The following is an 18030-nucleotide window of genomic DNA, read 5'->3' as shown; positions in this document are numbered from 1 at the left end:
GGGGGCTGCTGGGGCGCGGCGGGGCGCGGGCCGGGGGCGGCGGGGCGCGGGGCGCGGGCCGAGCGCGCTTTCTCTGCCCCCGCAGCGTCCTCTCGGCCTCTGGGCTCGCCTGGACCCTGCCCCCGGGCTAAGTCGGCACCATGAGCGGCGGCAACTTGGATGGCAACGACGAGTTTGATGAGCAGTTGCGAATGCAAGAATTGTACGGAGACACCAAGGACGACAACAGCCAGAAAGATCCCGGCGGGGAGACCGAGGCTTTCGGGCAGCAGCCGGCTGACACCCCCTACGAGTGGGACCTGGACAAGAAGGCTTGGTTCCCTAAGGTAAGAGAGTGGCACGGGCGCCACCGCAGAGCGGCCCGCCAGGGCAGCCTGGCGGGGCGCTCCTTTTACGTTTTCTTTGCCGAGGTCCTGGGTTAGAGCCCCCATGGATAGTGACGTGTTTTTTGTTGTGTCTGTTGCAGAACTGATGTGTAAAGGAACGTAAATCTTTAGGGCGATGTCTTCAATGTAATTTGACTCTTAAGTCTTTTCTATGCTTTATTAGTTTTGCCTGTGAAGGTCACAGTTGGTTATTACATTGGTGAGTACTTTTTATTGCAAAGAGGAGAAACACCAAGAGCAAATTTAGGAATGCAAGAATTATCCTAGGAATGCAGATGTTTAGCTTTTGTGCTATGTGCAAAATGCAGCTTCTTGATTTGAAAAGAAAAGTAGTCATTTATAAACCTTTACCAGTTGAACTTTGCACGTCTCTTTAATTTCCTATAAAATTTCGTCCCTAGACTCAACTGTTTGAACCCTATAACCATAGGAATATGACTAGAGGTGCAAAGAATATGGTTGGAAAAGGTCTGTGTATATTTATTTAGAGTACTTGGAAATTGTTAAGTATTTTATTTCAGCTTGGGAGTCAAATAAACTGGTGTTAAACTTGGTTCTGTGAACTTTTCAGTAAAAGTCTCCTGTTAATCAGTCTCATATGGGTAGAAAAAAGGATACCAATAGCATACTAATTGACTTGCAAGCCAGTAAATACAAACCGTGTCTCCATTGTTTCATTTGACTGTTGTTTAAAAAACTATTTCAACTTTCTTCTTTCCCTTTTTTCTTTGCGTATGTATTCCGTTGTCTCCAAATTCTTAAATTTATGTTTTCACTTCTGTCCTGGTGGTGCCAGGTCCAGTGCAGACTTGGTTTCTTCAGCTTTCTGAGTGGTTTTAACAGTACTCTGGTGATGGACTAATTTGTGACTCTATCTTTTTATGTTATGAAAGATCGTACCTCTTCAAACTTTGCGTTTAAAATTTTCCCCATTCCTTTGTATGCTTACCATTGATCGGTATGAAGAGATAACTACATATCATTCCTTGTGCAATTGTGCTTTTTTCCCTAAAAACCAGGAAGCTGATAGATGTGAGTTGGGTTTGTTCTTAATTTGTTCACACTAAATGATAATGTGATTTAGTTAGTGATAGAGTTAAATAAGCATTTAATTTTACCGTTGTTAGCCCTTTCCTTTATATACCAAATCAGAGTTCCGTTTTCTCTGTTCTCTGCACACAGGTATTTAAAATTTTAGTGTGCATAGACTTTTGCGCATCTATATAGTGAAAGAAAAATTGATTGTGTTGTTAGATTATTACTTGATTATTGGTTTTTATTCTGTTTTATTGTTATCTGATACTTCCTTTGTTCCATGTACTCGTAGCCTTAGTCAAGTAGACTGTAGAGAGGTAGTAATTTATAAAAGAATCAACTAGAAAAGGTGCCAACATCACTTAAAACGCTTTAATAGTATCTCAGATTTTGTTTTGATAATTGATGTACCCATTTCTTATTTTTTATCATTTTACGCACAGTTTTCTATATAAAGTGACTGTTCTTGCGTTTACACTTTAATTACTATCACTGTTATCTACGGAAGCACTTTGTATTAAGTTGTATAACTGAATATGGTGTAATTTAACACAGCATAACCTTTTCATGGGAGGAAAGTATTTTTTAATTTCTGTATGTGTATGGATTGAATTTCTCGTTTAGATCACTGAAGATTTCATTGCCACGTATCAGGCCAATTACGGCTTTTCTAATGATGGCGCATCTAGCTCTACTGCAAATGTGCAAGACGTCAGCACTAGGGCTGCAGAGGAACCTCCGCAAAGAAAAACCCCCGAACCCAGTGATCCCAAGAAGAGGGGAGAGAAGAGAAAGGCTGATTCAGGCAAGTGGATTTAGCTTGCAAAACATGAGTGTAACAATTACGACTGTGAGCGTGTGTATAGATAGCTACTTTTTGGAGAATTATAATAGCTTTGAAGGAATCATAAGATGATGATTTTTTAAATTATTATTTGGGTGCATATGTTGGCTCTCACACTACCTTGTGAGCATTGGGTAGGCTGTTTCACCTCTTTACCTCAGTTTCTTCCTTTGCAAAATAGAGCTATTATTAGGGGATTATCAGAAATTCTAATTGTAAGGTTATTTTTGTTTGTGTATGTATGTTTAATTAAATTGAATTCAGATCAGTGTTGCTTCGGCTTGGCCATATCTAATACAGTAGGTTGGAGTCAGAAACAACTTATGTGTGCCAGGGCCTAAAGTCAGTGCAAGGATGAGTTTTTTTGTTTTTGTTTTTGTTTTCCTGAGGAAGATCAGCCCTGAGCTAACATCTGTTGCCAATCTTCCTCTTTTTGCTTAAGGAAGATTGCTGCTGAGCTAACATCTGTTCTAGTCTTTCTCTATTTTGTATGTGGGATGCTGCCACCGCCCGGCTTGATGAGCACACCACTCATCAAGGTCATGTAGGTCCGTGCCTGGGATCCGAGCCTGCGGACCCCGGGCTGCCGAAGCGGACTGTGCTGAACTTAATCGCTATGCCATAGGGCTAGCCCCAAGGATGAGTTTTTTTATTAAGGTAGTATCAGAATCATAAAGAACCAAGATACACTAGCCGTCTTTTTTCAGACAAGGCTCTGAAACTAATTATCTGGCAAAAGATCTGTGTCTTTGAAAGCCGGACAGTGAGTTGAGTTAGTCTGTCTGTTCTAAAGGTAAGAAAAAGTTCCTGGAGGTTTCGAGAAACTGCTACGTTGTTAAGATTTCATAATGTGACACTTACCTTTTCTTGCGTGTGTTTCATTTATTTATTTCATTTTGATTTTTAGGGTGGTTTCACGTTGAAGAAGGGAGAAATACAAATGTATATGTGTCTGGTATGTATACCTTTTTAAACAAATTTACAGTAGGAAATATTTGATTTTCAGATTTTTCACAAAGTGATTTTTAGTTTTCAGTTTCTCTGAAGTCTAATTTTTATCATTGTGTCAATATTTTTGGTTTAGCTGTTTACGTTAGTGAGGAATATGTTTATTTATTACAAAACTAGGAAAAATTAAGTGTGTGTAACCTTGCATGACATGCTTTTTGTCTGATTTAGGCAACTTATGGCACTTTGCCTCTTAGATTCAGTGATACAAGGCCTTAGTGAAGCATAATTTAATGTATACTGTCATGTGTCGCTTTACGATGGGAATACGTTCTGAGAAGTGTGTCATTAGGCGACATTGTTGTTGTGTAAACACCATAGATTGTACTTACACAAACCTAGATGGTATAGCCTACTACACACCTAGGCTATATGGTACTCATGGGATCAGCATTGTATATGTGGTCCATTGTTGACCAAAACATCATTATGTGGCACATGAGTATATTTGAATACGTTAAAACATGAAATTTCCTCAATTCTATAGATTTGAGATTTTTACATACATTTAGAAAATCAAAATTGTGCTCATCTAAGTTGTAGATTTCTAATTGATAGAATGCTAAGTAACCCTCATTTTTATTGAGAAGCTTTTATAAATTTTTGTTTTAATTTTGCTTGGGGAAGATCAGCCCTGAGCTACCATCTGTGCCAGTTTTCCTCCACTTTTTTTATGTGGCTCACTCCCACAGCATGGCTGATGACTGGTGTAGGTCCGTGCCCAGGATCCAAAGCCGTGAACCCAGGATGCTGAAGCAGAGCACACCGAACTTAACCACTATGCCACGGGGCCAGCCCCTATAAATGTCTTTTTAAACAATTTTTCCTAATGTTACAGGTTTGCCTCCAGACATTACAGTGGATGAATTTATACAGCTCATGTCCAAGTTTGGCATTATTATGAGAGATCCTCAGACAGAAGAATTTAAGGTCAAGCTTTACAAAGATAATCAAGGAAATCTTAAAGGAGATGGGCTTTGCTGTTATTTGAAGGTTAGTTATGTGGCCAAGTAAGTTTCTCATATCTCCATTTTTAACTCAGGAACCAGAGCTATAATTATGTATATATGATAACTGAGACTGAGAACTTTTCAAAACAGGCTATGAAGAAAACTGACATTTCAGATTGCCCCTGTGCGTATCACATTGGTAAGGTTACTCACTTGTTCGTCTAAGAAAACTATGTTATCAGGTCAAGGTATTATATAAGTTGGATGGCTGAAGTGCTTCTTTTACTTAAAGGAATTCTCACTGCAGAGATCTCTGTAGGAGTGTATGCATATAGTCAGTTCAGAACACATTTGGAAAATCCACGAAGAAAAAGAAAGCCAGTAACGTTTTATTTGCCCAGTGGAATGAATTAGACCAGGGTTTCTGCAAATTCCAGCCCACTGCCTGTCTTTCAAATAAAGTTTTTTTGGAACACTAACACATTCGTTCATTTACACATTTCGTGTTTTAACAGCAGAGTTGAGTGGTTGCAACACAGACCATGTGGCCCACAAAGCGTAAAATACTTACTGACCAGACCTTTACAAAAGACGGTTTCTGGCCCCTGAATTAGGTTATAAAGGAGGTGATAGCTTATGCTTACTGCTTTGAAGTGTATTTTGAATGGGAGAGAACAGAGTGGTATTAACAGACATTTGCAGAATTTTATGTATTCCTGGTACCATAAATTGCACAGGGAAAGCCCAGTGCGAGAGGCAGCCATCATTTCTGGAACACTTACCACCTTAGGAACATGTGTTACACATTCTTGCAGGGGACAAAAGAAAGGGGCATGATGATGACATGTACATATGTCACAGAACCTGAAAATAATTAAAAAGTAAAATCAAAGTGATAAAAAAAGAGTATAAACACCAGGGCTGTGTTGTGAGCATGCAACATGTCAACGAAGTCAGAAGGGGAGGGTTGAGCTGACAGCTCTTCAGGAGGTAGGTTCCACTTGGTTCTTGACTCTGATGGCAATGGGATATGGATATGACCGTTATAGGAAGGGAGTTAACGTAATTTTCAAATGTAAGGAGATTTGAGAGTTTTATAAGTTCTTCAAGGATTGTTAAAAATCTGTCAACAGATTCTTAGGGGGGTTGATTGGATTTTTAAATGTTTTAAAGAGAAAAATGGGGTTTTGAGAAACTTTTTACATATACAGTTTATGACCCGTAAAAGTGCAAGGCTGGCAAACTAGTACATTGAGTTCCAGAAGAATATAGTTAATTGTTCGAGGATCCACATTTCATTTCGCAGCTGAGTTCAGGTGTCCTTTTGTGTTCTCCTCAGGTCCTCAGATCTTTGACTGTGTAGGCCTGACAGCTGCCCCCTTTGTATAGGACCCAGAATCCACAAATGTATTTAATGTATAAGCCATCAGATAATCATCTTCTACTTCTCAGTATATTGCAGACCTACATTTTAATTGGCGAACAAAAAAATTAAAGGCTGGCTATGTTATTGCAAGTTCCTTGAGTCATCTAGTCTTTTAAGTAGGAATATTTTAGAACTTTAAAACTGGAATGCACCTTAAAAATCATGCAAAGCCATTTGCCTCATTGTATAGATGAGAAATTGAGACTCCAGGAGGCAAAACTACTTTTCCAATAATGATATGATTTATTGAGCACCTGCTATATGCCAGTCACTATCCTTTCTGTGCATTTTTTCATTTCGTTTTGTCAAGAACCCTGCCAAGAAGGCATTTCTATTTCCATTACAGATGAAGAAACTGGGGCTCAGGGAGCTTGAATAACTTGCCGAGGTTCACATGCCTGGTTCGAGACAGCTATATCTTGAAAGCAGCTTTCCTGATAGGCATTCTAGAGTTTTTTATCCTAGAGTAGGTAGTTATATTTAAATCTTTATTGGATGTATAGTCAGAATTCATCTAAAAAACTCCCGAAATTTCATGTCAGTGTGTAACTTACCGACCGTATCTTGTTTTACCTTTATAAAGAGAGAATCTGTGGATCTCGCATTAAAACTTTTGGACGAAGATGAAATTAGAGGCTATAAATTACATGTCGAGGTGGCACAGTTTCAACTAAAGGGGGAGTATGATGCCTCAAAGAAGAAGAAAAAGTGCAAAGACTACAAGAAAAAATTGTCTCTGCAGCAAAAGTTTGTGGTTTTTATTTTTCTTTCCTTTTCGATAGATTTCATATAAATATCCTAGAGTATATTTTGGTAATAGCCACCTAGTTTTGTTCCATCAAATATGCCTACAAATTATTTTAAAAGAATGTCATTAGCTCATCAGGAACCTTTGGTAATCGGTACAATAGGATGATTTGGCAGTGGTGGTGGTTTTCATTTTCTGGGGTGTTCATTTGTAGTGTATCAGGGGCTTAGATGAGATGAGAGCCATGTCTTTGGAAAATGTTGAACATCAGATTAAATAAAATAGTTTAGGCTTGTAAACCAGGGCTATTAGTTCATTCTTGATGTGGATTGAAATTAGCTATACCAGGAGCTAAATTTTTATATACATGTTTGTTAACAGGAATTAGAAATTAGAAATGATAGGTTTTATCATTGTATTTACTATGTATATAGCGTATACATAATGTCATCAAGTTTCTATTAATTCATTTGTTTAGTATGTTTCCTGAAATGTGCTATTTTTAAGAAATTAGCCAAAATAAGTACTTTTATCAGAATGAGTTCTAAAAACACTTCTGACAGTATGCTGGAACTAATGATAAAATGATCATAAAAGTGTTTAGTTGTGATGTCCTATAGTTTTTACAAGAATAGTTAGAATAGATACCTGCAAATTTTTATAAACAATATCAGTAAAATTTAAGATCGTAACAAAGAGTGAGTAGTTTTAAATATTTCAGTGCAGTTTGTTCTTTATAATCATAAAATGCCTAAAAAGCAATACAGTTTTCATGTATTTTTTGGTCTCAAAGTATATCTTCGTAGATAGTCATACATACTAAATAATTAGCAATTTTTCCAGAGTCTCATTGGAATAATTGTGATCAGACAACAGTTCTAGGAAAAAAATATGTTCTGGAGATTTCAGATACTGGGACCATCTTTCACCTGCCCATTATTTTTATTTCAGAAAGTTTTCTGAATGGAACTGTGACTAAAATACACAATGTTGTTTGGAATCAAATAATTATCGTTATTAAATGCTCAATAAAGGATTATATTAATGACTCATTTTCTCTCTCTCCAACAAGTATGGAGCAAAATTCAGTTTCTTGTTGCTACTTTATTGCATTAGGCAGTTGGATTGGAGACCTGAAAGAAGAGCTGGACCATCCCGAATGCGCCACGAGCGAGTTGTCATCATTAAAAATATGTTTCATCCTATGGATTTTGAGGTAGGAGGCAGTATTCTTACCGATGAAAACATTGATACGCGTTCTTTCAAAAGAGCCCAGAGCTTACCGTACCCCACCTTTCCCATGTCCCAGCCCACACATTTATGTCGTCATCAAAATAGAAAAATGGAGCCCAAATTCAGTCGAAGTTTGCAGATTTTCCCATGTTTAGCCCAGTGTTCTTTTATTTGTACACCAGGTAGGACTGTTTAATACCCATACTGTGCCCCCAGACAGCACCTACTTGGTATGGGAAATCATTAAAAATATAGTCCTTTAAGGGTTTCTGGGGAGTTGCTGGTGGATTTTGAGTGCAGTTCAACAAGTAAGGGCTGATTTTGGTGGGGAGGAGCAGCTTCACGCTTGTAAATGAAAACTTCACTTTGGGACTCAAAGTTTGAGTCTTAGAAAACCTTAGGTTAATGAAATAGAACCACTGATGTTTGAATAATGGAGGTTGTTTTTTGGAACCTAATTTTTACAGAACTCTGTAGTGGCTCTTAGGACTTTATAATACTAAATGTCCATGTAGAATTCCAAGAACAGCAGATAAAAGTGAGTAAAGGAAGAAGAGCTACTAGAGAGGTTTAAGGAATATTAGTTGCCGTCAGAGTACCTTGTGTTGCATTCTGCCTCTTGTTCTAACCTCTGTCTTTGGCGCAGACCGATAGGATCGTTCATGGAACAGTTCTTTATTCTCTGCCTGGATTCTGAAATTAACGATAACCAATTTCACATCAGAAAAAAACGTTCATGATGCAAAACTCCAGGTTTATAAATGATCTAGTTGCTACCAAAGCTCATTCTTGTTCCTTTTGTGCATTTATACAGAGTGAGAATGGCAATATTGTTTTAGTTCCCCTAGAGAGGGCCCCAAAATGGCCTCTTGAGCTCCATGCCAGCGAATAGTGATGTGATAGCATTTGCTGTGCACCTGTGGGGTCTGCGTATCTTTTGAGGGCACTAGGAAGATACATGGGATCTATGTATGTTTAATGTCTCTTCTGACTAGAATCATGAAGAATCTTGAAATATAGCAGAGCTGCTTTAGACTTTCACTGTTAATGAAATATGTTTAAAAACCACACGTGTACATATGCACACTAGATACTTTTTGACACACTGTCCTTGCCAGGTGGGCCTTTGAAAGAAATGCATAGATGGGTCATGGTATCTAGTCTATTTCGTATGATTATTAACATTTTATCCCTCTGGTAAGTAAGTGGTTTTTTTAATTAGGTGAACCATTAATGTCCATCTCTTGAAGTCCTTAATTCACACATTCCGTCTCCTAACACTTGAATGTGAATATAAATGCAAACTTAATTCAAGTTATCTGGAACCTCTGCAAGTAGAAGTGTGTTGTGTAATTAGGTCTGTTTTTGTTTCTGCCTTCTGCCTTGCTCATTGAGACACTCATTTGAGTCTAGCTATCACCCTGGGCAAACTTAGTTTTTCCTAGCTTAACACATATGCTTTCCTCCAGAAAGCCACATTTATTCTACCTTGACCCCTACAAATTCCCTCCAGTGGATATTTTTAAGGATAGAAGTTTCATACTTGTAAATTCTTTTTTTTTTTTGAGATTGGCACCTGAGCTAACAACTGTTGCCAATCTTTTTTTTTTTTCCCCCTGCCTTATCTCCCCCAAATTCCCCTCGGTACATAGTTGTATATCTTAGTTGCAGGTCCTTCTAGTTGTGGCATGTGGGACACTGCCTCAGCCTGGCTTGATGATCAGTGCCATGTCTGTGCCCAGGATCTAAACTGGCGGAACCCTGGGCCGCTGTAGCAGAGCGTGTGAACTTAGCCACTCGGCCACGGGGCCGGCCCCATGCTTGTAAATTCTTGATTGATTAAAAAAACCCTTCCTTTGGAGTTTAGAGCCTTTATGTTACCCTGTTGTGTTCCCTTCATAGCGTTTATTATCTGTATCTCCTCTACTAGAATGTGAGCTCTAGAGCCAGGGCTCTGTCGGTCTTGTTTTCTGTTATATTCCCAGTGTTTAGAATTGTACCTGGCACACAGTAGGCCCTCAATATATATTTTATTAATAGTCTCTCAATATTTATATGAAGGAAAAGTGAAAGAGTGATTGAAACCCTTGTTACTCTCAAGGCAGAATCTTTTCATTCATTCAATGGATAAAACATTTTCTCTTTAGCGTCTTTGCAAATGAAGGAAAGTTTTCTTTTCAGACCCCTATTCCACAAAGGCTAGGGGGCCAGTGATGGGCTTCATAGTTCTCAGCAGAGAAACCCTTGGTGCCATCCTTGTTTGCCTGCCTGCCTGGTCTTGTGAGGTCTGGCAAGCTTGATGAGAGCCTGTCAATCAGAGGGACTACAGGCAGTCTTGTTTTTTGTGGGCCTGATCGTCAAAGTATATCAGTATAGGCCTGTCTGACATAGTAGACTGTCCAGTATGGTAAACTCTAGCCATATGTGGTTATTTAAGTTTGAATTAATACAAATGAAATAAAACTAAAAATTCAATTCCTCAGTTGTATTGGCTACACGTGGCTAGTAGCTACGATGTTGGATAGTGCAGGTAGTCCTTTCTGTCACCACAGGAAGTTCTATCATGCAGTGCTGGTGGAGACATATCACTCGTGATAGAGGTGTTCAATGGGAAAACCTGCCTTCATTGGACGCCTTTGAGGGAGTGTTTGATTTGAGTGAAGATTCCATATGAATCTAAAGAACAGACATGAGCATTGAGCTTTGTAGTGGAAAACAAAAACTGAATTGTCAGGGTACCTGGGGTGTCAGAAAGAAATCAGATTTAGGGGGGATGTAATATATTTTTATTCCAAATGGTTGACCAGTATTAGAAGCAAAATACCTAAAAATACTCCTTGGTGTCAGGGTGAACAGTGAAGGCCAATATCTTTAATGTAACTTAGAGAGTTTTCAGTATTTAATTCAAAGCCTTATTTAAAAATGCATGCCTGGCAAATTTGAATCCCAAGAGATGAAGAATCGAAACTCAGATGCAAAGGTAGATTTCTCATTGTGTATACCAGCACTGTCCTATAGAAATGTAATGTGAGTCACGTGTATAATTTAAATTCTTCTGGTAGCTACAATAAAAATATAATGTGAAATGGGGAAATTTATTTTAATGATGAATTTTATTTAACCCAATATATCCAAAATATAATTTCCACATGTAATATAAAAATATTAATGAGCTACGTTACATTGCTTTTTTTTCCTTTGGTGCTAAATCGTCGCAGTGCAGTGTTTGTTTCACACCTGCAACACACCTCAATTTGGACTAGCCACATTTAAAGTGCTCAGTAGCCATGTGTGGTTAGTGTCTTGGACAGTGTAAGTTTAGATTGGAAAGGAAAGAAGTATGGTTTATTTCTTCCTGGGAAAAAAAAAACACCACCCTGGGAAAAAAATAAGAGCGTCGACTGCAGGAGGTCTCATTGTATCAGTCTGATTTTAGTATCAAGTCTATTGCTTGCAAAGTGTTGTCTTTAAAAAATTTCCATGCTTAGCTATGTTAAAGAGTTTTCCTAGAGGAGGGAATTATTATCTTTAAGCTTCAAGATAGTATGCAGCAGCAAAGATAAATTATTTTTTCAAACTAGTATAACAGAAAATGGAGGTCTGGGGAGACTGGCTATGATTTGATATCCTCATAGGAAAAGCTCTGAGACTTTGATGTAGAAATAAAGAAGGTGATGCTCCCCTCCCCCAACAATGGAATCACACCTAAATTTGTCCAGTATTTGAAACAATTTTTCTTTGTTTTTAATATAATCTTGATTTCCCTTGGCGAATAAAATAGAGGTATTAGGAATAGTTTATCAAACTCTGAGAAAGCTTTTCTTGACTGTTCACTGTGTGTAAATGACTGCTGTGTTCGGTGAGGTATACAAAACTCATTCCAACACGATTCCTGCCTTCAGAAAGCGTACAGTCTGAGTGGAGCTAACCACCCACATCCCTGAAAGCCACGTCAAGACTTTACCAAATGACTCATGCTCCATTCCGCGCAGATCTGATAATTATATATAAAACAAATTGACGTCCTCTCCGAAGTTACATTTTATAGGTGAGGGGAAATCCCAAGTCCTGCCAACTATAGTTTTAGATGCCTCAGATTTATCAGATATTATATTTTTTATTCGATTTCAGTAACTGCCTAGTAGTTGTTTATGTTTGCTTTTTGAGAGAAATTTAGGAGGGAATAGCTACTTTTTGTAGACGTTGTGCAGTTCCTCTTTAGTTGGTGAGGAGAATAAAGACCTGTGAGACAGAGGAACTTAAATGTTGCTAAAAAGTGTGGGTCTATTTCAATAAGAATTTGTAGTTGAGATATCCTTATTTATATTTGTATGTAGTTGAAATGCAAGTTGATAATGTAACTTTTTCTGACCTTTTTTCGTGCATTGGGACTTGGAGAAAGGTTTGTGAATTCCCATAGGAAATCTTAAATTGTGTTGTGATGGGGAGGGTCCACCTGAGCTTAAGCCCGCTGGAAGCCGCGGTGCTTGAGTGGTCTTAATAGACTCGTAGTTGCACGAAAGCGACGGCTGAGAATGTGTTTTATTGTGTGCTTAATAACCGCTCTTTATTTGTGTAGTTCTGTTGAAATGTGGTAGGAGACAAGATGAACAGTAATCCTTATAGGTGAGGTTTATGCTGTGAGTTAAAATAGAATCTCGGAAGCCCGAAGAACACTCTTAGAACACTTAGTCAATGAAGGGGATATCTCTCCCCATCACAACATTTCTGTCAGTAGGAATCTTTGCAAAACACAAAGCTACGGGCTCTCATCTCATTGCTGTAGTCATGAGGCCCGTGCAGAACATAGGAATTAGCGGTCTCTGACTTCAAATGTGCCACAGGACTTCTCCAGCCCTCACAGCTCCTGTTGTTTGGGATTTCCGTTCCTACTCCCTCCCCTCTCCTTTGCTCCTGCACCTTTCACACCTTACATTGCAGCCTCATGTACTTATCCGTTTCCTCTGTCATACGGGCCAGACTTGTAGTAGTAGCAGCAGCCGTGGTAGTCTAACTTCATTTAATTTGGACTCTTCTAAATTTTGTAGACTACTGACAAACATAACTAACCTTAAGTAAAGCGTTTATTCGTTGGATTGTCAAAGCAAGAAATTTGATTTTTAGAATTCGTCCTTAAAGAAGGGAGGAAACCCATTTTAATCATGAGTGTTTTTGCAGGATGATCCGTTGGTGCTGAATGAGATAAGAGAAGACCTCCGAGTAGAGTGTTCAAAGTTTGGACAAATTAGGAAGCTCCTTCTCTTTGATGTAAGTTCATGGCTTGGACAAATGATTCCTAAAGTAATCATTCTTCTGGTTTAATAAGTTATTAGCAGATGTCGGTAAGCCCCCAAATTTTAGATTAATGTTTGTATATAGTAGGTCTGCTATCTGGTGGGAGTAATCTGTTAGCAATAATTAGATGAACATGGATTGTAAGTCAAGGCTCTGATAGACATGGTATGCCTTGATTATTTTTCTTTATCAACACTCTCTAGTATATGATCTGGTGAAAGTATAAGAAAAATGTATAAGACCTTAGGGTTCCCTATTTGCCCACGTTTCCCCCTCTTTGTGAATATTCTCCTGTATGTTTCCCTTCTCACCCTTTCTCTGTGTATGTGAGGAATATTGGTCCTGAGTTAATATCTGTGCCAGTCTTCCTCTATTTTGTATGTGGATTGCCGCCCCAGCATGGCTTGATGAGATCTGAAGCCATGGGCCACTGAAGTGGAGCACGCTTAGCCTAAGCACAATGCCACCGGGCCAGCCCTGTTCTCACTCTTTTTTAACTTCCAAAATCGACAAAATAATTAAGAGTCACTGTTTATTGGTTCTGTACTACAAACCATTTTACATGTTATCTCACTAATCTTCACAATCCTTTGAGGTAGGTAGGTGCTATTATACCCATTTTAGAGATGAGGAAGCTGAAAGTTTAGAGATTGAGCACCTTGCCCAAAGTCCTTCAGCTACTAGCTGGCAGAGCCAGGGATGAGTCCCAGGGCTATTTGACTTCAGAGTCCAGGCTCTTAACAACTATACTGCCTTTATACTGCTTCTCATTAGACAGTGTTGTCAGCAGAAACATTTCCAAGGACATCACACTTGGTTCTTGCTAGACAAGATTAAGCTAAAGAAGCAGCTAGTTGCGTGTCCCTGGCTGAGGTGAAAGGGAAGAAAGTTGTCATACATAAAATCTTTTAGCTCAAACTATCAGAGACAACACTATTACTTCGCTATTTTGTCAAATGTGTGTGTTTTATTTTTAATTTTCTCATTCATTCTGTCTTTTTCTTCCTTGTCTTTCTAGAGACACCCAGATGGTGTGGCCTCTGTGTCCTTTAGAGATCCAGAGGAGGCTGATTATTGTATTCAGACCCTCGATGGAAGGTGGTTTGGTGGCCGTCAAATCACTGCCCAAGCATGGGATGGGACTACAGATTATCAGGTACGTTCTGCAACTGTCAAGGGCACACAAACGGTTTCATTACCAACAAATCCTGCTGTAGCAGTCCTTCAGATAAGTTTTGGATTGGTTCGATCTGCTTAATGTAACAGTACTTCTTCTAAGTAATACTTTGTGTTTAGAGCAAAGAAAGAACAATATTTGTCTTTCCGTTTATAAGTCTGAAATTTTGAAGCTTGCTCAGAATAGTGATAAGAACATGTTAAACCAAAATGTTTCTCTTCCTTTCTGTGTTGTAAAGTTCAGAGTTCAAATATTAACTTTTTAATTGCTGAGACATTTCTGCAATACTGTGTTGTTGGGCATTTGTTTGAATGATCTCTTAAGGTCATCTCTAGTAAATCAAGATGTGAAGTTTTGAAAACTGAAGATAGGGAATTGCTTTGATTTCCTAAGATGAGATGCCTCAGGGTACTTTGATTAATGTTAGAAATGCCCAAAGTGGCCGGCCCCGTGGCCGAGTGGTTAAGTTCGTGTGCTCTGCTTCATTGGCCCAGGGTTTCACTGGTTCAGATCCTGGGCGCGGACATGGCACCGCTCATCAAGCCATGCTGAGGCAGCATCCCACATGCCACGACTAGAAGGACCCACAACGAAAATATACAACTATGTACTAGGGGGCTTTGGGGAGAAAAAGGAAAAATGAAATCTTTAACAAAAAAAGAAATGCTCAGAGATGTTAGTACTTCTTTTTGCCTGAAACTTCTTTTAATGGCAGTTTCCATTTGTGCACAGGTGGAGGAGACCACAAGAGAGAGGGAGGAAAGGCTGAGAGGATGGGAGGCTTTCCTCAATGCTCCTGAGGCCAATAGAGGCCTCCGGCGTTCAGAATCTGCCTGTGCTTCGGAAAGGGCAGGGCCTTCTAGAGTAAGGCATTTTTCAGAGCACCCTAGCACATCTAAAATGAATGCTCAAGAAGCTGCAACTGCAGTGGTATTTGAAGAACCTATAGATGAAAAGAAGTTTGAAAAGACAGAAGATGGGGGAGAATTTAAAGAAGATGCTTCTGAAAAAGATGCTAAAGAAAGTGGCCCCGAAAAAGAGGCTGCAGAAGGCTGCCCCCAGAAAGAATCGGAAGAAGGCTGCCTTGAAAGAGAGTCTGCGGAAAGCTGCGCCAAAAGAGAGCGTGAAGAAGACTACCCCGAGAGAGAGTGTGGGGAAGGCACTTCCCAAAAGGAGCTTGAAGGGGATAGTCCTAAAAAAGAGTCTAAAGAGAATGGCCCTGAAAGAGAATTCAAAAAGAAGAGACTCAAAAATGACTGTGAAGAGAATGGCCTTAAAAAGGCCACTGAAGAGCATGGCCCTGACGTGGCGTCTGAGGGGGAGGACAGCCCCCAAGAGGAGTCTGGAGAAGACGACTCGGAGGGAGAATCTGAAGATGACTCCTCTGGAAAGCAGTTTGAAGATAGCTTTGAAAAAGAATTTGAAGAAAATGGCTTCAAAAAAGATTTTGATGAGGACGGCTCCGACAAGGAATTTAATGAAAATGTTCTTGAAAAAACGGTAGAAGAAAATGACTCTGAAAAATCAGAATTTGAAGATGACAGCTCTGAAAAAGTGTTTGATGAGGAAGGCTCTGAGAAAGAGTTTGATGAAGAGTCAGACGAAAAGGAAGAAGAGGATGATCCATATGAAAAAGTATTTGATGATGAGTCTGATGAAAAAGAGGATGATGAAGATGCAGATGAGAAGGGGCTTGAAGATGCTGATGAGAAGGAGGAGGAAGAAGATGAAGACGAAAAGGTATTTGAAGATTCTGATGAAAAAGAAGACGAAGAAGCAGATGGAAAGGAAGACGTAGATGAGAAGATGTTTGAAGATGATGATTCCAACGAGAAGTTGTTTGACGACGATTCCAGCGAGAAGTTGTTTGACGATTCCGACGAGAGAGAGACTGTGGGTGGTTTGGGAAATGTTAAGGATGAAGGGCCCCTGTCCACAGGCAGCAGCTTCGTCCTCAGTAGTGATGACGATGACGACGACGATGATATTTAATCGTGAAACTTGCTTTGTAGGGAGATTCCTCCAGCTACATTTTGCCTATGCTCCAGGGTAATTACTAGTAGTGTTAGATGAACATGTGCATAGTAGTAGGGTGCCATCAGATTAAAGCATCGAAGTTTTCATTGTTAGCTGTACTTAATGATTTGCAGTATGTGTTAATTGTTCATTAAAACTTCATAGTATAAAATGCAAGTAAACTGGATACTTGTCCTTTGTCAGATTTGTTAAATGCATGCAGAATAATATTTTTTAAAGTATTCTGATTGAAGTTTGTGATATTCAAAAATAAAGATAAGTTGTTAATATGCAGAAACTGAAAGTTGGACTTGCGTTAAATTACATATTAAATTCTAGTTATTGCTTCGTTCATACTAAAGTTTAGTTTTTCTAGGGTCAGGGTCGTGAAAAATCCCATAGGAGTCTCCTTGCCTCCAGCTTTTGTTACCACTTAGGTCCCCATTTCCCCTCTCTGTACCAGAACATGTTAGTAAACTTATCAAGCAAGTGACACTTTGGAGCTTTTCCCTGCCAAGTCCTTGCAAGTTACTTGTATTTGTTTTCATTTCTACCCTCTTTCTATGAAAATTGCCTCTTAGATGTGCAAAAGTGAACTTCCCGAGATCCGCGGCTTTTCCTTATTGAAAATATAGAGGAGATTATAATTCTATTGTGTACCGTTTGGGCCCCTTTAGAATTTAATTGAAGTTATGGGACCTCTCCCCAGAAAAATGTATGCACACACTGCACAACTTTTTGTAGACAGTTTTGAGAGGTTCATGGGTCCCCTTGAGTTGAGCTACTTTTGTCATGCATACTTCTGTTTTTTGTTTTTGTGTTTGTTCTAGAATCACAGTGCCTAGTACTGTGCTAAGTTGTGTAGTCCCAATAAAATTTTGGGCCTTTTCTGATTGTACTTTCCAAATTCAGTATTGATGAATTGACTTCGGATGTAGCATTAAGAAGTTATTCTCATAAATTAGAAGTATTAAAATAAACTGCATTGGCTCTTTTTCATTATACCGTCTGTAAGTGTAATCATTGCTCTCTTTAGAGAGAAAAGAGTTCTTGTACTTCAAGCCAGCGTTCTGAGAATTTTTTAGTTGATGTCTGGGCTTTTAAAAAATCTTCAGGATTTGCACCAGGGGTAAATCAGTAAAAGGTGGAGAAGGTTAAATATAGAAAAATTGCAAACCAGAATCGTGTTCCCCTTTAAAGGTAAGCCAGAAGCATTTAAACACTAAATTTATGAAGAATTAGTTTTCTAGATGAAAGGAAAAGAGTGCTTGATCTTCTGTGCACGATAGTTGGAACACATAAGTGCAACATAAATTAGCTTGAAAACCATTAGAAGGGGGCTGTTTTGATTGTAACATCTTTTCCCTTGCTCCTTAATTTGGTTGATATCACGTTCTCATTCTCTGTTCATGTATAACACTCATGCTCTTCATATAAACACCCTGGAAGCGAAAGTCACAAACAGCTGTAAAATGTTAAATTTATGAGGTGATGATAAATATAAGAGTCATGAAGCACACGCACATGGTCACCTGTTTACTAAGTAATCAGGTTTTATCGGTCCTGAAAATGGAATTTATCGTGAGGCAGCAATACACCCTGTTAACAAAAGAAAAATATGAGGGTGGATTTTAAGCACGGCAATACTCAACAATTACCTGACAGTTTCTAAATGTTAATGCTCCTTAAGACTATGTAGTTTACATAAATATCAAATAATATATTCAATCCTGAATGCATGAACCAGAAGCGGCTTCAGGGATGCCTTTGAAAGGCTTCAAGGTCCTCCTCTGAGTCTGTCTAGTATAGGAGTGTACCTTGTATAAGAACAAACTTGAAACTTCATGTTAGAAGATAAAAACATTAATGGTCTTTCCAATATTAGTGAAATATTTGAAATCATTAATGCTTT

General features: G+C 38.8%; 1 protein-coding gene across 1 annotated transcript; it reads left to right on the top strand.

Moving 5' to 3' along the window:
* The first annotated feature begins 30 nt into the window (after window positions 1–30).
* Window positions 31–17120, top strand: HTATSF1 (HIV-1 Tat specific factor 1). The gene is made up of 9 exons (XM_046673580.1): window positions 31–326; window positions 2046–2226; window positions 3173–3220; window positions 4112–4266; window positions 6233–6396; window positions 7514–7613; window positions 12809–12898; window positions 13944–14081; window positions 14835–17120. The coding sequence occupies exons 1-9, from the start codon at window positions 141–143 to the stop codon at window positions 16092–16094; spliced, it is 2322 nt and encodes a 773-aa protein (XP_046529536.1). The 5' UTR covers window positions 31–140; the 3' UTR covers window positions 16095–17120.
* The last annotated feature ends 910 nt before the right edge of the window (window positions 17121–18030 follow it).

This window comes from Equus quagga, chromosome 10, assembly GCF_021613505.1.
Source record: "Equus quagga isolate Etosha38 chromosome 10, UCLA_HA_Equagga_1.0, whole genome shotgun sequence".
Taxonomy (NCBI): Eukaryota; Metazoa; Chordata; class Mammalia; order Perissodactyla; family Equidae; genus Equus; species Equus quagga.
The sequence above is the reverse complement of the archived record's forward strand: the minus strand, read 5'-3'. Positions and strand labels throughout refer to the sequence as shown.